Source organism: Paramacrobiotus metropolitanus, unplaced genomic scaffold (genome assembly GCF_019649055.1).
Source record: "Paramacrobiotus metropolitanus isolate TYO unplaced genomic scaffold, Prichtersi_v1.0 Parri_scaffold0000016, whole genome shotgun sequence".
In the NCBI taxonomy this organism is placed as follows: domain Eukaryota; kingdom Metazoa; phylum Tardigrada; class Eutardigrada; order Parachela; family Macrobiotidae; genus Paramacrobiotus; species Paramacrobiotus metropolitanus.
This window is the reverse complement of record NW_026570236.1, coordinates 1,548,963-1,574,899: the sequence shown is the minus strand read 5'-3', so window position 1 is coordinate 1,574,899 and position 25,937 is coordinate 1,548,963. Positions and strand designations below refer to the sequence as shown.

Here is a 25,937-nt window from a genome sequence, read left to right as displayed (position 1 = left end):
AGCAACAGCAGTATAATGCCGGTTATAATCACCGAGGAAGGGGTGGAGCCCGTGGTGCTTACCGTGGCAACTTTCGTCCGTACGGCCGAGGAAATCATAGGAATTTTGGAGACAATAACTTGCGTCGTGGAAACGATCATTGGCGTCGTAATGGCCGACCTCTGGGCGCACCGGAAGTTATTGAAGTACCTGATGGAGTCGATCACCCAGTTGCTCCAGTGGAAGCTGCCGCCGCAAACATGGAGGTTGACGACCCGGGCAACCAAGCAGCGAATGCACCGAATCCGGTCCAAGGCAACGGAAATGTGGCTGCAGGTGAGCCCAATGGTGTCAACCCTGCTGTCAATCTACATGGCCCACCAGCCTTGAATGCCGTTGTCGTTCCCCCGGCTGTCATTCCACCTGCGCAGCAGCAAGCCCCGCAGAACGCTGAATTTCCCGGTTTGCCACCAAATGTGTTACCACTTGCTGAAGTGCCGATTGTCCGTGATGCCCGCGACCGTTCTCCGGCTGATCGCCCGCGTGCGCCGTCTGCGCCTTCCGGTCCTGTTGGTTCGGCCGAGCATAATTTTGTGCCTGGTTATTTTGCTCAGCAACAGCAGCGGGAATTGGATGCTGATCGCCGACGTCAGATGGCTGCGGAAGTTTCTCGCCGTTTGGATGCCGCTGCATCTGGCTCTGGTATTACTGGTCTCTTTTCATTGGCTCCCAGTGCTGGCAAGTAACCTTGACTCACCTCTGACATTGACCTTGGTTGCTTTCTTTGATCTCATATTGTTACTGGCTTTGTTGCACTGCCTTGACTTTTGATTTTCTTGCCTTTTACTGGTTTACATTATTGTATCGGTGCGCTGGTAGATTGCACTCACCATTTCGATACGCTTATTTGTAGCTTGTTTGTTGTTGTTGACATTTGTTGCTATACGATGTGATGTAGTACTCGAGAGTTCGTAAGAATACTACTGGTTGGTTGATTTGCTGCTGCTGCTCCCTTAATCCATAGTTCTACACAGAATCGTACATAATCACATTTTCAGATTTTACATTCACATCTAATAAAGCTTTATGCCGTCGAATGTACATACAAAACACCATCTAGTAAACGGCACATTAGTAGTAATTCATAGTTTGCCTTCCTGGATCCCTGGACCTCCGCCCTGCCAAACCCGTGGACTTCCGGATGCCTCTTCGCCAAAGGATTCTACACACTCACTCTCTCGGAATCGCGGCGTACAGTCGCATTGGGCATCGGATGGACACGTGGATTGTGCGGTGGATCGGGATCAGGATGGGTGGAAGTGCACAATCGCACTGGGATGTTGCGGGATGGATTGTTTATTTTGGCACGGCCAAGCATCGTTCGTGGGGGTGACGTATGGGAGTAGGATCATACGCCGGATGTACGTACGGATGCTGACTGTCCGCCTTCCACCTGCAACACAACGGATAATCTAGTCAATCAATGCTGTGATTTGCTGTTCTCTTTTACTAGCGATGTATATGATGTCATAACGCGAAGTCTATATAAGTTCTTGTGATGCCTAATATCGGTATCAGTAGTCTGAGATTTACTTCTGAGACTGCTTCTAATTACAATTTCCTAGCGTTGTGAACTGTGATGTGAATTGGATAAAGAGACAGCAATACTTGTTCCTTCTGGTGTACGTGATCGCTCCCGGATTATTGCATTAATACAGGTTTGCTCGTGACACAATCGTCCTAGCTCTTGCCGATCCTCACAGGACTTACGACCGGAAGTTGTGGTTAGCGTGTTCCTGAGGGATTCCTGATCTTCGTGTTCCTGAAACGTTCGTCATATCTCCACCATAGTTCTTCTGTTACAGTTTGAGAGTACGAGTGCCTACCGATTGAGCATTACAGGCGTGGAAGAGTAAAGATTGTTCATGGAGCCTTAACCGGCGTGAACGCTTATACACGACAATATTATGTAGTTTATTATTTTCTTGTTGATCAGCTGTTAATAGCCAGTAAACTGCAGTGTTCAAAGGATTTTATCAAGTGTGATTGTCAATAAAGAACAAAGGTGTACTGCCCTTTGTAAACGTCTTCTTCATGTAGAATAAATTACTGTAATCTGTACTGTCACCTTAAAACGGTCCGTAAACCTGCCGCATGCTATTGTGGAGCACCTTGACTTAATCGCAAGGAAACATAACTGCTCGTGAAAAGTACGCTAAAGGCAGCTCTTGCATGCATTCTCTTGCACTCTTTATAGGTGCGGTTCAAGGTGACCATCACGTCAGATACAGGAAACATTTACACTGCGGTAACTGTTGTTTGTTCCGGAAGTGGTTACCTCGATGTGCAACGTGCAAAGAAATTTCTTGTATTCCACAGTAGATCTACAAGCTTTCATTTTACACTGCAGACCAAGACATGCTTCGTGTTTGAAGAGTACGGCACTATCAATCTCGATGCGTAGTGCGCACATAAATCGATCTGTCGAATAAATAGTTTAACACTGAAATTCCTCTTGCGCGGTCAAGTTATCAGTGGCTGTTACAAATTTGTCTATTATGGTGCTCAATGCTCATTATGTTTTTACCGATGTAGCGATTGTTTACATTTACTGCGAATGACATTTGACTGCGATTTGATACACTTCACGTGAATGCGGATACCGAGTGGCATGCGGAAAATTATCGAAGTTAACCCTTTTAATAAATTAAACCCCCCCGGAAACGTGGTGAATGTCTTATGCAACTGCACAAACCTGTCTGCTCAGTACTCCTATGAGAAGATCTAAATTGCCTAATGATATGCAGTGGAGCGTCTCGGGACACAAAATTTAAGGAGCGCATATACTTATGTGATACCCCTTACTCTAAGGGATGTTTGGTCATTGATGACTCCGCGGTCTGAATTTCATGATCATTCTACAAATATTTTTAAACTTATGGTTAGTGTGTAACGGTAAATCAAAATGGCATGCGAAGATTGTTGCCATTCTATGTGTACATGGATGATGGATAGCAACACGGGAAACCGTATATCTAATCCTTTAAACTAATTTTCGTGATCCAGCCTCACGGCAAGCTTTCCAGCCGCAGTGACGTATCAACGGATGTTGTTGGATATTCTTACTACATTATACAGATAAGCGCTGAATCTGCATGCACGGAGTATGAACTCATTACCACAGTTGGCTTTACCTGCCCACATATTAGCCGTTTTACAACGGTATCAGCTTCGTCAGCACGATTTTTATTTGGCGGTTAACGACTTAAATATACCACAACCGCATCTGGAGTTCCTGATCACCACAAGAATGCACTGGTTTTCATTGTTGATGGTGTTTGATCGCTATGTTCTAAATGCTGGTGCTGTTTTGAACATTAGTTTTGTAGCCATCGGACGTATCGCTCCCATCACCAATTATGGAACATTTCCTTATCTCGGTCCCGCGCTGTCCGTGGGCGCAGACTATGTACGGGAGAAATATGCGGAAACTATGCGTTTTAAATTGAATTTTTTGTATGAACCGGTGCGACCGGACAGCAAGCCGCCGGATTTGGCTGATGTAGCCGTGCCGCTTTTAACTGAATGGCATTACAGCCGACGGCAACGGGATGACACCACAATTTATATCAATCCAAGTAAGATACTGTATAGACTAAAACGTGGATAAATGAATGAGTACAATGAAGCACGAAAAGGTAATTAATCCAACTAGGACTACTCGAGTACATAGATCACGAAAGCGTAGCGTTGGCTTGATTTGCACAGGAACTGGTACTAACCACTTCGGTCTGTTAACGGAAAAGAGCTTTTTTTCCTAACCTGTAATTGACTTTTTGAAACATTAACGCGTCGGCATTCGGCAATGCGAATACTGTACTTGTAATTAATATTACGTATGAATGATGCAACGCTGAATGCCTATTCGCTGCTCTTTCTAGCTGGTCTTGAAACCACACAGATCCCACAGTTTATGCGCGTATGGAACAGTTTATGGATTACAACGTACGTTACGTAACGTATCATTTGTCTTTATTTGCATTGTCAGAAGACCGCATTGAAATGGCAAAACGTCTTTAGAATGTCAGCTTCGCCACAGATCAGCGATCGTATCCTGAATCCCTCGTGGATTGCTATGAACGATTTCTCCACCGGCCAATGTGGCCAGCTGTACATCCAAATACTAAATAAATTCCGTTGGAGCTCAGTTTTTATTATTATCGATCCGGGAGATCCCGGCGTTTTTGCGATTGTAGCATCGTTTGTCCAGAAAGAGCTGGAAAAGCAGCCTCACATTAAGGCCTTTGTGCAAAAGATAGCAACTAAAAGCACCAAAGTGCCCTTTGGTGCCTTCGACTCGATTTTGAAGGATGTTGCTGCTGTCAGCCGCGGTAAAGCCATTCGTACAGAATCGTACTTCACCAACCACTGTTTTGTTTTTGGATGATCATATTATAGTGATATTCTTTGCAGTCATTTTATTCTTCGGGCATGCCGTATTCTTGCGCGAACTCTTGGTACGGTACGATCTTAATAAGTTACTGGCACCACATTTAGGAAATGGAAGTAATTGTCAAAGACTACGTCGATATTACTGGTACAGTTTAGTTTTGCAGATTACCGCAGCAAAAATGGGTATGACAAACGGAGAATATGTAAGCATTGTTACGCCGATTTAAGTAGTGTAAACATAGCAATTTACCGGTAAGGTTACAGTTCGTGTTTCGTCTTTTAGGTTTATATAGCGATCGAAACTATGCGGAACAAACCAATTCTTGGCGATTTTAATTGGAGATACAACGACAACGATGATGATGTAACGAGTGGTCCACGTTTAGTATCTTGTATGCTGATGATGACCATCTTCGCGTTTCGTTACGACAGCTTGCCTTTCGAGCATACCAGTCCCTGCTCATTGTTCAGCCAAAAAACGTCGACATGACCCCCAATTTACAACTAGGAATGGAGTTCATACGTCGTTCTTATCGAGATTACAACTTATCATACAACATATCTGACCAGGTGAGCACGTAGTTGCACAAGGCCACACACTATATCCATCGTGTAGTGAATGAAATCGCTCAGAACAGTTCTGCGTGGAGCTACTATATTACGAATATTTTGCAGAACTTTCCCAATCTCATCAGTAGCTACCGGGCAATAACGGCGACCGCTGCGGTAAGGAAAGTGAATGTTACAGATACTAATTGCATGTATTACGTAATTCGTTGCTACTGGAGATTTATCGGCGGAACGGGCCGTCTTAACCTGGCCGGTCACGCGCCACTGTATCTGTTTGTTCGCTAGTTCCTTAATGAATCTCTCTCGGGGGTGGATGATTTGGATTATCAGGATGGCAGAGCTTTAGCGCGGATGTTCCTCAATCGAACGTACACCGATGAGTACGGTAGTTTGTACATCGACAACACGGGACAGCGACGCACGGATTTTGTCGTCACCTACTTTGACTCATTCGGCATTCGTACTGTAAAGAAATCTATCTTCTAGGGTGCAATATACGAGTGATTACTATGTATTACCGCCTGAACCCTACTCGAGCGTACTTGCAGCCACTCTTATTTAAAACCGGAAAGAATGATACATTAATGGAGGCTACCCGCGTAACCGAATGGGCCAACTCCTCTAAGCCATTCCCTCCACCAAATGAACCTTATTGTGGCTATTCTAACAACAAACCGTCTTGTTTGCCGAAAAGTAAGGAGTTCAGCTTTCCATAGTTTAAAATTTTTGAAACCCATTATATTCACGAGCATAGAAGCAATTTTATTGCCTTCTAGGCGATAATACGTCGATGCTCATCGCTATCTTCACAGTCTCTGGTTCTTTCATCGTCGCAGCGATACTTTCTATATTCCATTGGAGGTACAGAATTTATGACCGATATCAATTCAGAATTTGCAACCAATATGAAATTGGTTTAACCGAACGGCAGGTACACGAAAATAAGGTACAAAGAAAGGTTATTACACGATCCTTGGTGGCAAGTGGACAATGATGACCTGAAAGCACCATCTTACTTCAACTCATACGCGTCTTCACTTTTTGCTGGACCTGAACACCCGTACAATGACGCTGTATCTATGATATCGCACTCGGTAAGTCACACTGCCGTTGAAGAGATCCTGACTTTCAAGTTTCCAATGAACCAGGCGACAGCTGTCCGGTTCGCATCGCTCCATGGAAAAGGTGTTGCATGTTTCCCCGTTGCGCGCGGTAAAGGTCATTTGAGTTTTAAGGAACTATCCAACAGTCAGCACTTACTACGGCTTCTTCGAAAGGTAAGGTGCGAGTACATTGCAGATCAAGAGGCGGATCACTTTATTTCACAGAGAGCGCTGTACAGCAGTGCTTCAAAAATAATTTTATCATGTTGCACTTTGCAGTGCTGGGGGTTGGATCATCAGAATGTCTGTCGGCTTTATGGGATAAGCATTAACTTGACCGCTGAGAGATTCAGCGTAATGGTGATCTTCGCGTGCCCCTCCAGAGGGAACCTGCCGCAAATGTGCAACGGTGTGCTGGGCGCAGATTTTACATTCACAAGCTCCTTTGTCATGGACTTCCTTGAGGTCTGTAGATTTTTATTCTCCTCCAACGACTGCTTCTACTGTACAGCTGACAACCTTACCAGTAACTCAGAGACTCGGAAGTACTGTTATGAAGCTCGACAAAATTTAGTAAAATTTGTCCACTTGACAGGGTTTGCAGTATATTCACAACTCCAAGGTAGCTTACCATGGACGGCTCAGTGTATTCAACTGCTGGATCGATAAGCATTTTACACTGAAGCTCATGAATTTGGCTAGCGATAGAATTCGCGATGAACTGGAACTCATTGATCTTGACGGCAGTATGAACTGCCACGGTCCAGTTAACGCACCCTGGGAACAGTATTTTTGGCTAGTTCCGGAGCTGGACGAAATTGACCAATGGGACACCGCACCGAAGTCGTGGCAAGCAGTCGATGTATTTTCTACAGGATTTGTCCTGTACGACATATTAACGAGCGGAACCCTGTACAAAAAAATGGAGGAGATGTTCGGTGACAGAAAACGACTGGTTTTATCCGGCTCCATCAATTATTTATAATGTAGTTGGTTTTCTGCTTTAGGCACTGCAACTATAATCTACCCGGAAAATAACCGCGATAACCCACTGGAAGCTGCTATTGACTACATGGAAATAGCCGAACTGGCCAGTGCCATTCACGGCTGCTTAAGTGTGATTCCGGAAGACCGACCGACTGTCAAACAGCTGCGCTCGCAACTGAAAGAGCTCTCGCCGCTGCTTTCCCCGGAAAACAGCCAGTATAAACTATTCGATAAGATTTACCGGAGGTTCTGCTACTATTCCAATCAGTTAGAACAAGAAGTCCAAAAGCGCTCCAGAGCGTTGAAAGATGCACGAATGCGCTGTGATGCGCTCGTCAGGCAGTTTTTACCGAAGTATAGATTTTCGAAACACAGATCCTACTTTGATGGAGTAATAATCATAAATGTTTTTACAGAGAAATCGTGAAAAATCTTCGTGCTGGACAGTTTGTAGCACCGGAATTATTTGACTGTGTAACAATCACGTTCGCTCAACTGGACGGATTTGCCAGTTATGTGCTGGATGCACCTCCGGAGATGATATTCGGGCTCATTTCCTTGGTGGAAGACTGCCTGGATGCAGTGGCCACGTTATGTGAGACGTATAAAGTGGAAGCTGTGCTGGATTCGTTTTTGGTAAGGCATGAGTGCATTGTTTAAACTGTTCTGATCACTTGTATCTGGGCAACGAAACACGGACTCTACAGCGCAAAAACTTGTCAGCAGAAAAGGTCATAAAAGCCGGCCAATAAGCTGTCCGTGTTGTAAACTTCAACCATTTTACGGTTTTATAAACGAAGTGGGTATTTGAGTTTGCCAAACGTGATACAGGTAGCAAGTGGATTACCCAAGCGAATTGGTTCCGAGCATGTACGACGCATAGCTAACTTTGCCTTGCGAGTGCTGGGGCTGGAACCCACATTCAATCTGCCCAAGGATCTGCGCATAAAAATTGGAATCCATTCCGGTAGGTTACGCCCAAATTGCGTATGGCACGCTTGAGAATGGCAACCTAAGAATGTCTTTTAGGGCCATGTGCTGCGGGAGTAATTGGAGTCAAGAGGCCCCGATATTGCCTGTATGGTTTGCACCTTTTTTTGCTTTTGGATCTGACGCATCAATTCCTAACAGATTACATACATTATTATTGAATACGAATTTACTCCTTACAGATTTGGCGACACGATCAACGTTGCATCACGAATGTGCAGCCAAGGGATGCCGGGGCAGATACATCTTAGCTCAAGCTCTAAGCAACTTTTAGAAGAGTTCAACGATCATGATTATGTGATTGAGCTTCGAGGTCTGCTGAAAGTAAAAGGCCGAGGCGATATGACTACGTACTGGTTGATCAAAACGTCAAGCATACAAATAAAGCAATAAATAAACAAACGAATAAAGGCGTAGGTTTGACAATAAAATACTAATCTTGCATTTAGAAGCAAGTGGCGAGATCATTCTGTTTCCTCAAAAACGTTAAATGGAGCCGGCTTAACTGTAAAACGTACTACAACGGCAACTGCTAAGCTGCCATTTAAAGTGGAGTGGGTTAATCTACCCGTACCACGATAAAACGAGATTTGATGGTTCGTCTAAGAGCGTCGGTGATGTTACGAGTTAGCGAATTACCCAAATGTCAGTTACGCAAATTCGAACATTCTAACCATACCGGCGCGATTGTCAACGTGCACAAACCTTTTTAATCAGCTGAAAGTCACTGGGGAAGAGCAAGGGCACGGGCAAGAGCATGAATGATTTCAGAACATCAGACAATCTCAAAAGCCTAGAAAATCCATGTTAGAACTGGTCAATTTGTACAGGTACACATTCAGATCTTTCCGGTTGAACAAGCACCAATGTGAGATGTACATCTTCGCTACAGATCTCATTTGTACGGCTACAATACACTAACACCGTAACCCTTGATTTCGTAGTTGTTTGGAAAATTCACAATGATTTCGACCGATTCCACATTCGCAATCAGTTTCCGGTTTAATAACTGTCGCGGAATTTATTTCCCAAAATAATACAGGAAATGCAGAGAAGCTTATCGTATAAGCAACATGATTTAAAAGCAAGCAAATGTGAGTATTCCTGCCTGTAACGTATGATATAACAAAGAAAAGAATAGTGTGGCGGGCGGGCACATTTTTCAGCCTAGCAAGAGTATATTGCTAACTGTATCGCTTCGAATTGCTGTTTCATTCATCTAAACGGGCATTTTAGCGGTAGGTCGTTAATTTACGCCCAGGGACATCTCCCATTGGCCCAAGGAAAACAGATCCAGTGATTGCTTCCTGAGCAGCAGTACACATTCGGCATTTTGGAGTTCCATGCACAATGGCAGTGCCCGTTTAATTCTCCACCGCACTGACAGTTGCATCCATTGTAGTGGTGATGCTCTGCAGCATTAGCCTCGGTAGACATCCATGACACGATGATAAACACCGCAATGTATGCAACAAAGGTCACCCACGCCTTCATTCTTTTGTGTTCTCTGAAACAACAAGCCAAAGACAGCTTTAGTTTTATGACATTCGGACACAAGTAGGTTCCGAAAGCTTGGATTACAATACCGTGTTGATATTTGGAAAGCTGGGAATGCAGTAGGGGGAAAAGTACGAGTATGTTCTGGAATAACTAGAGATGCTGCAGCTTTTATCAGTCTTTTAAATATCGGTATACTGTATACTTAAGTTTACACTGTGATCTGTATTTGCGCAAGTTGCGATCTAGATCTCTGAGCAATCGCATCCGTCGATATTCCGGTCACCCTTATCAGATTACGAATAGCTATGTGTGTTAAGTCCGGAATATAAAGCTTCTGTACTTTTAGTCGTGAACGATAAACGATGTGTAACGGGATGCGATTCCGGCACTCTGCGAGCACAACAGGAAACGGACCTTGGGTTGCGCCCAGATCAACAGATCATTTTGATAGATTATCATTCTGCCAAATGCACGTGATACCGACACGGTTCTCCTACGTACCTGAAACTATGTAATACAAATTTTTATTTTAAATTAATACGGGGGATGAGCCGTTCTGTGCAGCTGCAAGTTAAACAAGAACAACAGCTACCTTACGCTTGACATAGTAATACTGTTAACGTTAAGTGTACAATAACACAATGTACAACAATGCCATGAAATTATCGCCTGCCTTAAACCCTTATTCTGAAATAATATTTTGAATTATTTGCAAATGCAAAGTAGGCCGCCATTACACGTTTGCTTAGGAAATGAGCCGTGCTGATTCCATAAAATTACAGCACCGAAAGTTGATGCCTCAGTATCTTGCCGAAGTACCACCCGGTACTACGAGCCGGTAGTTCATGCTATGCATATATTTCCTGCCACATTGACCTGCCGTTGTTAGAAAATGATAAGAAGTGTAGAAAAATTTTCTGTTTCTGCTCTCCAGGAATTTCAGTATCGACTTTCGACACAAAATACTTTGAAACAACTTACAGAATTTTTTCGTTTTCAGAAAATATGGATTCAGAAAAGAGGGCTTCTCCCTGTACTGCCCGTTATTTCAAAATGAAGCGTCGATGTGCTTATCAAGGGTAACACCGTAAATTGCACATCACCGCAGTTACTTGCCGAAGCTCTTTTAACACTACCGGTAATGCATCTACAGCAAGCTGTAGAAATCGTGTTAAATTCAGTTTTCCGTGCTTCACTCAAAAAAAACGTCCAATAAATGTCCAGATCTGTGGTATGTACATCTTCTTCATACAAATCAATTTATTCAGCAAGCCATTTCAGTAAATACTGTAGTAGCGTCAGATCTAGTTTGGACAACTCAGAGTCAGAATGATATACCCCAATAATAACTTTCGTATAAATGTGATGTGTAAAAAGTGAAGCAGTATGCTTCTACCAATAATAACACGACCCTAACATAGAATAATTTACGCGGCCAATTAAGCTATTCATAACATTTCTCCCAAGGGCATCCGCCGTCCGACCAGGGAAAACAGATCCAGTGGTTTCCTCCATCACGACAATATACATTATTCAGTTTTGCATCCCAAGCGCAGTGGCAGTGCCCATTCCGTTCTCCGCTGCATTGACAGTTGCATTCATTCCCCGAATAATGTTTCGGACAGTGGACACATCGCATCCACTCCAAACGATGCTAAAGCCGTTATCAAAAGCAGCAAGGCAAAGGTGACCCCCGTCTGGACCATTTCGTAGTTCTCTGCAAAACAACACAACTAAATAATGACAGCAAGTACGAGTATGCTAAACTCAGTAAATCTGGACTAACTCATATAGTACACGTATTTTAATGGATGAAAATGTGAAAAGCAAGCAAAGGCATGTAAATTAAGAAATATTTTAATTCTATTTTATTACGGGTTGCTGAAATCTTTATACTATATAGGTACATCCACATTGATATTGCAGACTCAAGGTGAACAAAGCTAAATACATCTGCCTAAATTCTTTAGTCATCGCGTACGGCATATGTTGACGCACGATAATTTTGTGTATCAGTAAAGGCGCAGTAAAAGCTAACTTAGAGCAATCCACAACAATATACTGTAGGTGCTTTCAGATTTCCTGGAGTGGCGCGAACAAAAAAACAGTATACTTGATCGATTGGCATGGCGCACCCATAGAATATAAGGGCTACGACAAGACAATATTGCGTAGTCGTATATTTGCTTGGCAGGTCATTATCCTTGTTTATGCCTCACAGAACGTTTTGCTGCCGGAAGTAAAGGTTCCAGACATCGATTTTGGTAACTGACATGACCAGCGTCTACAGTAAATGTTTCGCCATGCTGCAAGCGCATCTCCACCGTGCATAGGTACCGTTTATCTACGCAGTATCATCAGCTGCACTTTTACTCATACTGTGGCGGGAATGCAGTATGACCAACGCTCTTTATTTCAGATAAATACGCTTTACTTCAAAATCGTTGCGTTTGCAAAGGCATCACACGCATAGACTATACTTGGACTACTGCAGCGAGTTTTAATGGAAACTTTATCGAACACCCATACTAAAATTAAAGAGAGTAAAATGTAAGTAATACTGGGGAAAAACTGTAGTAGAACTTTGGCAGTTTAGCTGTAACATTTCTCCCACGGACATCCGCCGCCCGACCAAGGAAAGCAGATCCAGTGATTTCCTCCATCCCGACAATACACATTCTGTAGTTTACGATCCCAAGCGCAGTGACAATGCCCGTTCATTTCTCCGCCGCATTGGCAGTTACATCCATTCCAAGGATAATGCTTCGGACACATGGCGTTAACTACTACACAGCTCCACGTTATGACGACCAACGCAAAAAGGAACCATCGCGCTAGGGTTGCCATGTTCTTGCAAGTGCTTCTTTACTGCAAAATTGAACGAATTTAGAAAAGCGAAAACAATATAAACAGCAGTGATATCTCTAAATAACGCTATTACACAAATAACTGCAGTACCCTGCGTTAATAACGCGCTGCTTACCTGAATGCTCACCAGAATCCTAAAGGTCAAGCCAGAAGAGACACAAGCCGCAGTCCTGGATTTTACTGATGAACGATGATTCTGTTTGAAGCGCATGTTGACGAGGCTTTATACGTATATACAAGAAATTTTGAATAGCTGCTTTGCGCGTCGCTTGTTACATGTGTCACGCTGTCCGGCTTCCTAAGCTACGAGTAACTTGAAAGATTAGACGCATTTGCCAGCAGAAGGTATAGAATTCTTCAGAATTCATATAGTTCCGGTTAAGTTGCGTAAGTTACGGTTTAAATTACGAATCTTGTGGAGCTGCACAAGTTGTAGTAAGCCGATAATTGCGGCACGACCGGTTCGCTTTAATTGTGAGTAATTTCATCGTATAGATATTTGCTGTAGGCTATTGTAAACCTAATTTTAAACAGCAAAACTGTTTCTGTTAAACCAGTGAAATAGTTCTTTTACAGTTGTATACTGCACACGTAAAATTAGTAGGACACTTGTATCTGGACTTTAAGACTTTAAAGGCGGCGGTAAGGCACATTAAGCGTACTTCAAACAGTGCCCATAAACTTCAAACTACTGTTAACAATGGAAAAAATTTATCAGATAAAACAAATTTATTAAAGAAAAAGATTCATGCCATCTTCGTATAAGCACGCTCAATAAGTATATCTTTCAACTGATTAACTCTATCACCATGCAATTTCAGTAAACATTTCATCCTTTTTTTATTTTTGCCTTTCATAATTTCTAACCATTTATATTCTTTAACTGCATTTCTATCAACTTGCGCATAAAACCGTACTAAGAAGTATTAATTCATTATTGTAACTTTTGCAGTACAATGATGTTCTTCGTCGTGAAAGTGCCTTTTTGGCAAATGCAACCAGCGAATCCGTCGTACATTAAAGATTAAACAAAAACGCTTACAAGCAACCCGGATGAAAATGCACTGAATCAGTATGCCTGTAGTATAGAGTAATTAATTATTCAGTCTCCAATGAGCTTTATGGGACTATCAGGGCTTTTCATCACGCTTCGTACGACGAATTGGGCGATTTCCTGTTCCCGCAAACGATATAAAGCTGTACGTACTGCAGGACGTACTACGTCAGTAAATTTTTCATTATCAGTTTTCTATAATCTTGGTCAAGCGTCAAAGCTAAAGGTCAAGTTTTTTTGCTTGTTGTTTTTTGAGCAGTATTTTATCTCTTGCTCCCCTCAGGGAAATGCATATTCTCACTACGTTTTTTATCCTGGCATCAGTGGTAATCCTTAGCGAAGCGGAAAGCTGTACATCGGATATTATGTACTGCGGACATGTTTTACGCTCTCAGAAAGGTATGTTTATTCTCTTATACCGTAACAGTGGTCTGTTTTTTCTTTCGGCTTGAGCTGCATAGTTGCTGGAATTTCTATAACAAATCACGCCAGAATATTTATTCCACCGAATGGCCTCCCAGGCTCCCTATCATTTTATGGTTAGGTGAACACTAACGAGGTTTTGGATTATCAGCTTTACCAGCCTTTATCTATCTGTACACTTGAAGTTCATAATACTTACACCTTGTAAATTTAACTTTATCATGATTTTAACTGTAGGCTACAACATCAAAGACCACGAGCTCAACATGCTGTTTAAATGTAAGGGCGGCCATGACTTGGAATGGGTTTCCAGCTGCGGACAATGCCACGATGGTGGCCCAGGAAACAGCGACTTTTGTTGATTGTAAATCCGTTTACATTGATAACCGATGGTTTTACATTGTTAATCTATTCGAATAATTATTATATGTGACATAGTATCTTTGCTGGCTTTTTACGTTACTGTCCATCTGTGTACAATACTTAATTGGACTCCTGTGCAGCTCTCGTGTTCCTGTGGTTCATTGTTTCGTTTTTAGTTTTTTTCGTAGCTAGAAATTAACGCGATATGGTTATTAATTATAGCAAAATCGATTCATAATGATAGCTGTATTGGCGAAATAATGGTAGAGAGAGGAGATAAAAGTCAAATGCCATCAATTATGTAGTTCGTACATTTAGTATTATAATTTTATATAGCACATTGTCACGTAACTAAAGGTGCTGATGAACTCGGTGGATATGACCTTTATGCTACCGCTAACTACAACATTCAACAACCGCGGCTGATCCGACCCGATGACCTTTTATTCAGATTAGCAGACACAAACAACTCGAATGCTAACAGAATGCATGCAATGCTACAAAGGCAGATATTCCAAGGGAAGTTGATCCGAGGATGGCTGGTGATGTACTAAATACTAAATCAATTCCACAACTTCATCACACACTACATTTTTAGCCAGGCACTTAACACATGTTACGAGAGATATAACACTGCAACAAAGGAAGAGACACTATTGGTTACACAAATGATTCATGCCTTTCTTCACGCTCAATCATTTGCTTGTTACCATTCAAGCCACACACAACCTCTGACTTGCTAACCACAACATGCTATTGTGCATCCAACCGCATCCGTAGATGTATCCATTTTATCACGCCCGGTATGATGATACATAAGCATGTGATTCACCATGCGTACCGCACATAACCCACAAAAATCCAACGCGGGAATGCGGCCTCCGTCATGGGAACAGCACCAGCATCGGCTAATTTAGATGAGATGTTCTGTATAATTAGAACGTCTGTTTCTGTTGTCGGTTGAGGCTGTGGATTATGTACATCTTTATTATGATAGAAAAATCGTGTGAGTTTTGTATACCGCCAAATAAAGATTGCATCGCACCCACAAAACACGCTTGCGCTATATACTCGCGCAACAACATTGTATGTTAGGAAAGTCACCGGTAGATCGATAAAATTTCATTTTTATGGCATGCCCAGCTACGATATACCTATTGCAAGCATTGCGCAGCATCGGAAAAAATTTTTTGGATGGTCTGGTTAATTCTTATCCAAAAGCCAATTCGTTATAACTGCATCCAGCCAGCTGATTGCCATACTTTTCAGGCTTGCCAATATTTCGGACCATGCAAGTCCACCAGCTCGCGTGCAGCGCACGGTGGCGGTGCACCCGAGATCTCGAAAGAATAGAATCACACATATAAGACACAGATTGTAGGTTATTTAACTAGCGAATTATAATTGAATGAGTGTGTAGGATAAAACATTGCAAAAAAAACTTGCAAAGTACCATGTGACCACCTGATGGACTGTACTGGATAAATCTGGATCTATGCAGGATGCTGATCACAGAGATCGCGCGAGCGGATTTCTCAAACGCTACTGTACTCTTTCTCTCGTGCTTCTTTGCCTTTTGTTTCGCTCTTGTACTACTTGGCCCTTCTGCGCCTATACGTCTTAAATGTAACTAATGTATTATTTATAACTACTTATTTTGATCTCGATAAAGAATGACTGAAGTTGCCGTTCTTGCTATCTGTTGTCTTCCGCCCAAATACAAGGCGACCCTGTCCCAAAACGACGCTACAGTATACCATTGAAATCTGCAAAATATACGCGTGTAATTAACGGTAGTGAGACGTGTCAGCCACTTTCGCCATGCTGCAGTCACATTAACAACAATTTGTTTAAGTACAATGAAAGTCAAACCACATAAACTGTTAACAAATAAACAGACGAAGTGCCGCTTAATTTCAGTTCGATTCCTGCATAATGGTTAGTTTACCTAGCTGGCCAGTAGTAATGTTACGTTATCTTATGGTTATCGCATGCGAAATCAGCGCGAAAGGTAGGCAAAGCCGAGTTCCCGTTGCAGGTACTTTATACTAGATTGAACCAGAGATATTGGAGCAGTTCATACTTGATCTCTATCTCACCGTGAAAAACTCGTAACTCCACATAATTCCTCAGTACAAAAAGTATGGACCCGCGATATCATATCTTATTATCACATTCCAGGCATATTTGCACCGGTATGTAGTGTTAACAGATTGTTTATTCGCAGTTTCTACGCTCTGACCGCTTATAACCTATTTCCGCCGTTGCTTATTTTATCCTAATTAAAGCCTAAACATCTGCCATGGCCAAATTGTGGTTCTTCCTCGCCCTTACCGTGCTGCTCGGTAAAAAATAATTAAGTTTGTTAGCACGTCTGCTATACATTTACCGAAGGCTACTGTAGCAATATGATTATAATTTTGTAATTTTATTCACAATTTAAAGGTCATTCATATTCAGCACTAGAAACGGGACAGCTGCTTGTATTTTTTACTTACAGATACTGTAAAAAGGGTGTAGATACTGTTGTTATCTTTTATTATCCTATTATAACTCCTTTACAGTAGCAAGTATTTGCCAAGTAACTTACGTATACAGCATATGTGGCTTATAAGCCACATATCCTGTAATTAATTACAGATATTTGAATGTCTACCTACTCTGTATGTATGCTTTGAAGGTTTCTTTTCCTCAGTGACAGTACACATGCAGTAACTCCACAGCTAATATGCAAAAACTTTTGTAAAATTAACAGCTGCCTTGAGCGAGACCGAAGCGGCATGACCCATAAGAAATGTGGCTGCTACCACGGTTGGTGCTGGGCCTATGCCGACTGGGAACGCATGAAGGGCGGTGACCCCTGGTGCTTTACCCAGCGTCTGGAAGTCCCCAAAGGGAAGCAGTCCTTTGCCTCCTGTTTAGCTGACGACGATTGCCACATCGAAATGACCTGCGGAGACAACACTACCCACCTCGGCGATGACCTTAGTCAACCTGATTTTGCCGTAATTTTAACAAGCTACTGATATTGCGAATGCTCAATTAACTAGAGAGTCTTCAGTAAAGTGAAGCATGAAAGCGCTAATACGAATATATAGAATAGACGACTGGTTTTTGTTTTGGCCGGACCGGCACATAACTTCCGGTGCGAGTAAACAATGTACCAACGCTATCGTCACGTGTACTGATTGTTGGTTGTCATCGCTCTTTATTGCATGTATCATTTTGGCATAAATAGTTCGATTTGACTTACAAGCTGGACTTCAAATTCAGCTTTCGCAACTTGTGCTTTCAAAGATTTTGAACAACAAATTCCGCTGTTTTTCCGTATATGCATTATGCAGTTGTAGCCGACTAGCCGTCAAGTAATATAACCTTCAGCAAGCCTACTGACTTTCACCGGCAACACTTACAGTCTTTCGCTGATAATAATATTATTAATGTTCACAGAGTAGTCTGATGTGCCTGATTAAAGCAAGAATAATGAGTGCGCGCTACGATCGATGGAGACAATCGACCAGCGTACAATAAGCGTACGACCACAAAGCTCCATGTATCGAACCAATCAGTTACGTGTCTGAGCACTCCGCACACGGGCTGTACGTTGAACTCGGACGATCGGCAGTCTTCATTTGGCAGAGCTTCGGCTGCTGAAAGAAAGCCGTTCACGACAATTTACTAACAAATGTCCGTTAATTATCACTTTCTCGTTGGTCGTTTAGAAAAAATGTTTTCACCTAAATATGCCATTAAGTCAGTTTGCAAGCCATGTACTGGTTAAAATACTATTATCTGCTGATGGTTATTCTTTGTAAAACAGTAAAATGTAACGTGACAACGGATATGGATGCCCTGTGGAGCAAACGGAAAATCTTTTATCAGTTTGATGACAGCTTAGGTACGTATTGTTAAAGCATATGAACGCAAATAGTCATTCCAGATACATATTTGACTTGTAATACATATTCTTAATAACTCTGTTTTTAAAGCTAAACGTGCGGCGAAGGATTGTTGAGGCCATTCAATCAGGCTGAAATGTTTTTTTTTTCTGTAATTTTAGATGAAAGCAAAAGAAGTCACCTTATAAGTTTATTCAACAAATTCCATGCAAAAACTTGTCTCCGTTTCGTCGCACGTAAGCACGAAGAGCAGGATTATGTACACATACAGTTGGGCAGTTGGAAGACCTTGCTTCCCGTTTTGGGCCGTCGTGGAGGCCGGCAAACTATAACCTTCACCGAAAAGGGTATGTTTGCTTTCTGTTTCTTAACGCATATTACTAAATCGTATTAAAAATCTAAACCTTCAGGGAAAAGTATACAAATACGCATACGCACGTATCGGTACATACGCTTATGCACTTAAAATATATAGACTAATTATCGTATTTAATTTCATTGCAGATTTCGACAGCAGTCGGATTCGGGTGATTTTACGTGATTTAATGCGCACAGTGGGATTTTATTATGAAATGCAGCGACCAGATCGAGATTTATTCGTCAGCGTTAACAAGTCCAACATTGCTGTCAAATGTAATTACGCTTGTTTGGTAACATTAATTTATGCAAATACCTAACCGCACCTGATATCTTTAGCGCAGACAGATAATTATTATTCAACAGGGCCGTATTGATTTCAATTTCAGTGCATAAATTACAATAAATGTCGTTCAAAATTTCGCAAGTTATGCAGCATGTGACATACTCCTACTGAAACATGTACAGCAGTATACCAAAACCAACCGAACTTTTTATTAATGTACAACGAGCACTGACAGCGACAGGCATTATTAATGGGAGATAATGTTTTGAAATTACTTGCTCTTTATATGCAGACTGGAGTTTGTTCTCCATGCCGGACCAATGGAGGATTAATTTACTGGACGAAGGATACGATTTTAATTCGGTGATGCAGTTTGAGCCGGCGGAGTACACGAGTATATCCGTCAATGCCAGTGCAGCTTTCTCTACTGTGTCTCGTCTGGATGTCGTCGGTCAAGAAAATGGTCTAAGCGAAACAGATATCCGACGAATCAACAAAGCGTACAAATGCCTGCCACTGATCAGATACAGTAAGAATCAATGCAGCATACATAATTTCACTGTCAACAGTACAAGACTGATTTTTAAAGAACTACAGATAGCCAGATAAAGCCATCGCAAAGTATGGCAGCGCTTTTATTTGCAGTCAACCGTAAATGCCCGGAGAACTGGATTTCTGGTATCGATGGACAGTGTTATTATTTTTCGTTTTCCGATCCCACGCGAAAGTACGCATTGGTAATATTATGTTACTCCATGGGTAAAGAAAGGTTGTTATCGTGCCGGGGAATAAAGCTCTGAATTGTAGAATCGCTGATGGATTAACATCCAGGAAAGCATGCGAGCGGATGCTGGGCATCCCATTGGTACTGAGCGAACTGACCCTGCCTATTTGGGGGTTTGTACTCGATCAGATGCGCCGTGCCAGGGTGGATGATGTGTGGACGGCAGCGTCACATTCGTCGCGCGAGTTGTTGCTCAATGATCATGGTGAGGAAAAACATTTACAAAGTTCCAAGTTTGTGTGAAATCTTGCGTGTACAGATAGCTGTATGTCCTGCATAGCTGCGTTCGTTAAACTATTAAACCTCTTTATTTCCTTATTGATGGCCTGAATAACTATGACCCGTAACTACTATATATAGTAATAAAATTACAAAAACGACCGTTTCCCTAAGGATCGGGATGAGTATTATATGATTATATGCTGATGCTCCTAATTAGATAATCGGTGCGCTGTGATGGATGTGGTCGGCAACACTAATGCCATGGACAACGGACTGCCATGTGAAGCAGCCCGCCGACATTTTATTTGCCAGCAAACTGCAGCCAGTGCGTAGTTTTTGCTTTTTTGGGATACCTTTAAATTTGTTCACGCTATAACGTTTACTGGTTTTAAAATTCATAATAACATTCGCCAACTGATCATATTTTTGGGATTTTCAGATGAATGCCTGTACGTAAGGAACGACACTTTCACAGTTTATCCGGACTGTGTTGACGCAAGCCGTATGAAATTTTCAGACATGCAGATTTTGACATGAAGGCTTGTACTGTGAAATTGTGATGCGCGCACGGAATTTGTTGCAATTAAAGGCAATTAATGCCAATTTTGATGACACGAAGACCTTGTTGTGGATCCGATGGTTATTATTACGAAGGCTTTGGCTTTTAGGTGCGCATTGTACTAATATACTTTAGTCCGTTATGTTGGTAAGTATTATTTCGGTTACCATACCGGCCTACCCTAACCGTAAGATTGGTGCGTTTACACGGAATGTGTTCATGCGTTACTCGTATGTTATGTAAGCCATAACGCTCCAATTTGTGCAAGTCCCGGCAATAAATCTAAGATTATTAGTCAACACGCATATTTCGTACTGCATATAGATATTATAGAGTGTAGCGCGCATACCTACGGTATCCAACGGAATTAATGATAAACCAAGTCGCGAATGAATTACGTATACATTTGTTTGCTATTGACTGTTAACTATTTGGTAACAAGTCATGCGGAAATGCGGTGTTCGGAGTTTCTTTCCGTGGCTGGCTAAAACCGTAAAGATATGTCAAAAAACCCCGATAAAGTTTTTGGCACAATTTATTCGGCGCAGAGTAGAAGGTCAAGTTTTTCTTGGCCGAATGTCTGGGACTGCCGTCGGAAATCACGATTTGTCCTTTCTGACAGACGGCTAAAACAGCATCCAACGACGAATCCGCGGTTGACACTTGTGCGTAGGCAGTCGACAACAGATATTCGTGGATTTTGACGACAAATGCTCGACAGGGCGTGGTGATATCGCTGTCGATCCGTATAACTGACGATTTGACAGCTTGTAGATCCGAATGAGAAAATGTCACATTGCCAGTCCTGCATGTGGCTACAAAATCCGGATTGTCCCCAAGTGAGCAAACTAGGAAACGGTCAATCCACTGATCAATCGAAACGACAGGTTGTGTCGATGGCAGTGCAGGTGTCGTCTGGTCAGAATCGTGCAACCGTGTTTCCTCGGCAAACACTAAAAACCTTGTAAACACAGAGTGACAGAGCGGGCTGATATCCGCTTGTACCATAATTTTTTTGGGATTACGAATGTTGGGATCCGGTCCCCGAACCGTCGCTATATTGTCGCGACAACTGAATTCAATAGCATCAGCGGCGTCCCCCGTGGTACTGGGCGCAGTAGTATTGGTCAGTTCTAGAAGATTGTGATAGAAATCATGAAGAACCATACTGCAACGCAGAGTTCCGTCGCTAGTGAAGACGGCAACGGTTGCATCCGTCGTATCCAGGTTAGACTCGGAGATGCTCACAATGCTAGCGCGGCAGTTTATATTAATGACCTCTGCTTCGGAACACTTAGGACCTACCAGTGAAAAACTTATGTCGGTGGTCGAATATCATCCAACTAATTTAGCGGTACTAATTAAACTTACGAATAGGTACGTGTATTACTATCAACTCCGACTTACATGTTTCGTATAATCTCCAGATATTTCCCAAAGAAAAGCTGGTGTGTGTTTCCTCTCCACAGGTAACACATACCATGAGGAGCGGATTTGTCTGCGTGACATTGGCCGCCCAACGCATGAACGGCTCCATTTCACAGCAGGAACAGTCGGCTTTAGTGCACATCAAGTAGTTGTTATCAAAGTACAAATAAGTACTTAATCCTGTGTTGATAGAGCGCAGAATCTTCGATGGGATTGTGGTTAAATTAGTTTCCCTTATGTAGACACTTCTGAGTCGCACCATAAAGTCAACACCGCTCATGTGAAGACGCTGGAGTTTTGGCTTCTGTTCACTGAGGTTAATTGATTGCTATAACATCGTTGTACCAAGTCAGATTTGACAAGAACCTTAAGTATTTTTTTTATTGATAAAATGACAGTGTTTGCCAGCAGCCTAACTTTTATCGTCACTTACCAAACTAGATTGCACAGGATAGAAAATGCTCCAATCCAGTTGTTGTAAAGCGTTTCCATCAAGCTCGATATTACTGAGCCGTGTTTGCCATGATTCTTGGTCATGGTTTATAACGGTCACTTGGTCCATCTGCAGGGACTGGAAAGTATCGACAGCAATGTCATAGATATCGTTGTGTTTTAAGTTCAAAATCTCCAATGACGAAAAATCCAGAAAATACTCGGCATCAAGGTAACCGATCATGGAATGCTGGACTGAAAGATGTTCGATATGAGCACGGACATGTTTCAAGACCTTATTGAGCGGGATCCGTCTTTCATTGTCGGCTCGAAATCCGTTCATCCACAGTAGTTTCAAAGAGTCTCCACGAGGGAAAGGTTGAAAATTTTTTCGAATTACATTACAGTAAATTTTTGTGTGGGCATTGGGACAGTATAACACCAAGTTTTTAACGCGATTATCGATCCGATTGACGTCGAACGTGTTCGGGAAGTCCAGATTGCTGTCGGTGCACCATAACCAGTTATCGGAGCGCAATGTACAACTGGGATGAGGATGTCCTTGAACGAAGCAAACGAGCCATATTACACTTAACACCGCATAAGCTCGCATGATTCCATTAATCTTATAACGTTCTGGCTTTTAAACTGTTTGACAAGAGATACTCTGCCGAGCGGTCACTTAAAAACCGTCAAAAAGAGCTCTTGCATTCCGAAATTACAAACCTTACATAATTATGGTTAGCTAATGGCTTCAGCCGATAAGGTAAGTATCCTGCGACTGTCCGTTATAACAAAGTTCTTACGCACGCGTACGTTAATTTGCTAACTGATCAGATTAATTTAGATCTGATCGATGGCTGATGCAGAGTACAACTTTAAAAAGGAGGTCTAACTACTACTTTGTATTTATGATTACTCATGAGATAAAATATGGTGTACTACTTACATTATTTTTAGATATATATGATCATATGAGTACGGAGTAAGTACTGTGGGGCAAAATTAAATTATGCTCCAAAGATATAGCAAGTATAGTTTATTCAGTACTTATTCTTACACCCACATAGCAACCTTTGAATGCAGAATCCCATCCAATTAACATAAAAGGGACAGTTCCCAGAACGGTCTCCGCTTGATAGCAGTAAGTATTAAATGCCTTATGGTTACCGGTTGGGTATCTGGTAATCTAGTTCCTATTTACTCTCAATTGGTATGTTTTTGTAATAAAATTTTTGAGTATGTACCAGTGACTTTTGAGCTCCTGGAAATAATTATAATTATCGATAATTATGACAATCATACGCTGATTTAATAAAAATATACCGATTGCACTAGAAGTACTGTGTATAACTGTACCACAGTGTGTGCTATACACTGAATCTTTTTTCCTAGGTACAAAATAATCTTCCGATTACAATAAGTAGTAACTGCCTCTGCTGCATCCTTTCACGCCACAATATTATAAATAATTTATAACTGTTAAGTTTACGCCATAAATATACTGCATATTAACACACCTCTCGCCAAAACGAACGCACCCGCGAACTGTAGTTACGCAGATCACGCTGCAAATAGAACTATAGATATTCAGCAGAATATATTCTCAATCAGCAAAATGCAACAAAAACGAAAGACACACCGAAAATGTCAACTAAAAGATCTAGGTGAAAGTCACACAGTAGCCGGTCAGGCGGAAGGTCGTTCTGTGGGCAGAAGAACACCTTTTTCGGCAAGAAGCACACGAAGTTTGTCTTCAATGGGCTGATTAGTGCCCAGCAGACCCTCGATGACCCTTCCGGCCCAAACGAAATACTGCTGCGCGCGCTCTTCAGGCCATCCTTCCGGTCGGGTGCGGTACAGATCCCGGAGATTATACAATTTGTCGGCTAATTTCACCAGCTTGGCCTGGAATGACACATGTGGTGCTTTCTCGATCTGCTGCCGCTTCCGGTCAGCAGGAGCCAGCGCTTTATTGTCGGTTACCTAATAATACGAAATGAATTCAGTACAGATGTTAAATCTGTATACGAAGTATTTGCAAACAGAGAACAACACAACAAAGTACATTATTCACTACATGGATTGCGTATACCGATACACCAGCAATTTCGATAGTTCAAGAGTGGCTAACATACAACAGAGTAGCATTGTATACAATATACGATATGCAACGCAAAACCTGGTAAAACCCAAGAACAAACCACAACTGCATAAAGCGCTTGACTTGAATAGCAATGTCCAACGATATTTCTACACTAAATGCAAACACATCCCTTCAAAGTTGAAAAATGCTTCTATGTGCTTTATTTGTAATTTACTGATGAAATTCTTAATATACAAACGAAATACGATTAATTAATAACAGTATACGTACAATGCGGGTAATTAACACTGTGATACTGTCCAGGACCATAATCTTATCGAAAGACGAAACGTGCTTTATAACTTAAGAAGCGATTTAAAACAAACACTTAAAATGTTACAATATAAGACAGTCACTCGACCGGAAATGACGTGAAATACCCTGCTGCACCCAGAAACATCAGTTCTGTCATGAACTACACAATAATCAGCCTGTGATAACAGCCAACAGGCACCAATCTGTAAAAATTGTACATCTGACTTCACTTTTTATAATTCTCTATTTACAAAATAATTTGGAAATTCAAAACCCACCTCGGCGACAATGCTTCGGACATGGGCACCAAAATGTTGTTCGATTTCATCCAGCGTGGTGTCAGTATCCTCCACTGTATCGTGCAGCACAGCCGCCTGTTCAAACGCACAAAATATCAAAATTTAACTCGCAAATTAAGATCTTTCGTAGTTTCAAGGCCCTCGGCGAGTAATTTTCGGGTAGCAAATTATAGCGGAAAGGCCCCAAAGGGATACCGAAATTCGAAACAATCTACAGATTTTATATTTATCTATTTATCACTACAGCATGGACTAAAATTTTCAATCGTAAAAGTCGACAAAACTTAATTTAGCGTATTTCCTCGGAGCCAAACTACTCGTATTAATAGTCAAAAATTAATTCTGAAAAGTTGGGCCTGCTTGGCTCGTACCTCGAAGATTATACGCGTTTAACAAACGATAAAGGAGAAACCAACCGCACTATTTCAAAATTATTATGAAGACAGTCATCAGATATGTAACCGCGAGAAGCCCAACAGTCCACTAATTTTTCGTGATATGCGTCAAATCGCGACAGCTCACCTGAAGAACCGTGATATCCGTCACACCACCTTCCGCAGCCAGAATATGAGCCACCCCAACGGGATGATTGATATACGGCGTCTTCTCCGGATCCTTGCGCCGCTGGTTCTTATGCTTGATGGCGGCAAAGTTGGTCGTCCGTAATAACAGTCCCAGATCCGACTCCGGGCTGAATTTTTGCGAAAAATCCAGATTCAGCAGAGGCAGACTGCCTCCATTATCCATCGTCGTCGTGGCTCGCTCCACAAGAAAGCTGGATTCGATACGGTTTACGCAGGACGTATAGCCAGCCCTAATTACATTCGTAGCTTTCAGTTGTATTAAGAACAGGCATTCCTGCAGCGGTAAACTTCAGTGTAGCGTGATAATGGTGTCAGTTTCGAAGAAAATCAAACCGGATTATACGCATGGAAAACTTTATCGTCGTGATTTGCAAAAAACAAGTTACAAATCTTTAAG

At 42.0% G+C, this 25,937-nt stretch overlaps 4 protein-coding genes across 5 annotated transcripts; 2 read left to right on the top strand and 2 right to left on the bottom strand.

Annotated features, from left to right (window-relative positions):
- The first annotated feature begins 3,490 nt into the window (after positions 1 to 3,490).
- Positions 3,491 to 8,474, top strand: LOC129585437 (atrial natriuretic peptide receptor 1-like). The gene is made up of 19 exons (XM_055478104.1): positions 3,491 to 3,617; positions 3,921 to 3,984; positions 4,060 to 4,370; positions 4,453 to 4,496; positions 4,596 to 4,634; positions 4,715 to 4,795; positions 4,864 to 5,001; positions 5,107 to 5,157; positions 5,287 to 5,466; positions 5,550 to 5,694; positions 5,778 to 5,862; positions 5,933 to 6,278; positions 6,384 to 6,569; positions 6,700 to 7,042; positions 7,112 to 7,445; positions 7,508 to 7,727; positions 7,923 to 8,058; positions 8,121 to 8,169; positions 8,264 to 8,474. Exons 2-19 carry the CDS (start codon positions 3,953 to 3,955, stop codon positions 8,472 to 8,474), a joined length of 2,931 nt encoding a protein of 976 aa, XP_055334079.1. The 5' UTR covers positions 3,491 to 3,617; positions 3,921 to 3,952.
- A 9,474-nt stretch (positions 8,475 to 17,948) lies between these two features.
- LOC129585350 (zinc metalloproteinase nas-14-like) lies at positions 17,949 to 20,407 on the top strand. Of its 2 annotated transcripts, none has more exons than XM_055477990.1 (8): positions 17,949 to 18,187; positions 18,350 to 18,535; positions 18,693 to 18,821; positions 19,124 to 19,360; positions 19,477 to 19,558; positions 19,639 to 19,820; positions 20,055 to 20,162; positions 20,277 to 20,407. In XM_055477990.1, exons 1-8 carry the CDS (start codon positions 18,058 to 18,060, stop codon positions 20,372 to 20,374), a joined length of 1,152 nt encoding a protein of 383 aa, XP_055333965.1. In that variant the 5' UTR covers positions 17,949 to 18,057; the 3' UTR covers positions 20,375 to 20,407. The 2 variants fall into 2 exon arrangements, with proteins under 2 accessions (XP_055333965.1, XP_055333964.1); XM_055477989.1 differs by having other exon boundaries at positions 19,462 to 19,558.
- A 256-nt stretch (positions 20,408 to 20,663) lies between these two features.
- LOC129585321 (uncharacterized) lies at positions 20,664 to 23,009 on the bottom strand. The gene is made up of 3 exons (XM_055477961.1): positions 22,258 to 23,009; positions 21,804 to 22,152; positions 20,664 to 21,697 (listed from the first exon to the last, which is right to left on the bottom strand). The coding sequence occupies exons 1-3, from the start codon at positions 22,867 to 22,869 to the stop codon at positions 20,820 to 20,822; spliced, it is 1,839 nt and encodes a 612-aa protein (XP_055333936.1). The 5' UTR covers positions 22,870 to 23,009; the 3' UTR covers positions 20,664 to 20,819.
- Positions 23,010 to 23,716: 707 nt separating this feature from the next.
- Positions 23,717 to 25,931, bottom strand: LOC129585242 (guanosine-3',5'-bis(diphosphate) 3'-pyrophosphohydrolase MESH1-like). The gene is made up of 3 exons (XM_055477852.1): positions 25,479 to 25,931; positions 24,936 to 25,031; positions 23,717 to 24,242 (listed from the first exon to the last, which is right to left on the bottom strand). The coding sequence occupies exons 1-3, from the start codon at positions 25,701 to 25,703 to the stop codon at positions 23,946 to 23,948; spliced, it is 618 nt and encodes a 205-aa protein (XP_055333827.1). The 5' UTR covers positions 25,704 to 25,931; the 3' UTR covers positions 23,717 to 23,945.
- Positions 25,932 to 25,937: the final 6 nt, after the last annotated feature.

What these genes read in the sequence shown, in the direction of transcription:
- LOC129585321 (XM_055477961.1), bottom strand. Translation starts at nt 22,869, where the DNA reads ATGCGAGCTTATGCGGTGTTAAGTGTAATATGGCTCGTTTGCTTCGTT. An exon ending in ATCCTGTGCAATCTAGTTTG is followed by an intron (nt 22,153 to 22,257) that starts GTAAGTGACGAT and finishes ACGATGTTATAG; the next exon opens with CAATCAATTAACCTCAGTGA. An exon ending in CTGGAGATTATACGAAACAT is followed by an intron (nt 21,698 to 21,803) that starts GTAAGTCGGAGT and finishes TTTCACTGGTAG; the next exon opens with GTCCTAAGTGTTCCGAAGCA.
- LOC129585350 (XM_055477989.1), top strand. Translation starts at nt 18,058, where the DNA reads ATGTACTGGTTAAAATACTATTATCTGCTGATGGTTATTCTTTGTAAA. An exon ending in TATAACCTTCACCGAAAAGG is followed by an intron (nt 18,536 to 18,692) that starts GTATGTTTGCTT and finishes ATTTCATTGCAG; the next exon opens with ATTTCGACAGCAGTCGGATT. An exon ending in TTTTCCGATCCCACGCGAAA is followed by an intron (nt 19,559 to 19,638) that starts GTACGCATTGGT and finishes TCTGAATTGTAG; the next exon opens with AATCGCTGATGGATTAACAT.
- LOC129585437 (XM_055478104.1), top strand. Translation starts at nt 3,953, where the DNA reads ATGCGCGTATGGAACAGTTTATGGATTACAAC. An exon ending in GTATGACAAACGGAGAATAT is followed by an intron (nt 4,635 to 4,714) that starts GTAAGCATTGTT and finishes TTCGTCTTTTAG; the next exon opens with GTTTATATAGCGATCGAAAC. An exon ending in ACCGTCTTGTTTGCCGAAAA is followed by an intron (nt 5,695 to 5,777) that starts GTAAGGAGTTCA and finishes ATTGCCTTCTAG; the next exon opens with GCGATAATACGTCGATGCTC.
- LOC129585242 (XM_055477852.1), bottom strand. Translation starts at nt 25,703, where the DNA reads ATGGATAATGGAGGCAGTCTGCCTCTGCTGAATCTGGATTTTTCGCAA. An exon ending in CGGATATCACGGTTCTTCAG is followed by an intron (nt 25,032 to 25,478) that starts GTGAGCTGTCGC and finishes GCGTTTGAACAG; the next exon opens with GCGGCTGTGCTGCACGATAC. An exon ending in TCCGAAGCATTGTCGCCGAG is followed by an intron (nt 24,243 to 24,935) that starts GTGGGTTTTGAA and finishes TCGTATTATTAG; the next exon opens with GTAACCGACAATAAAGCGCT.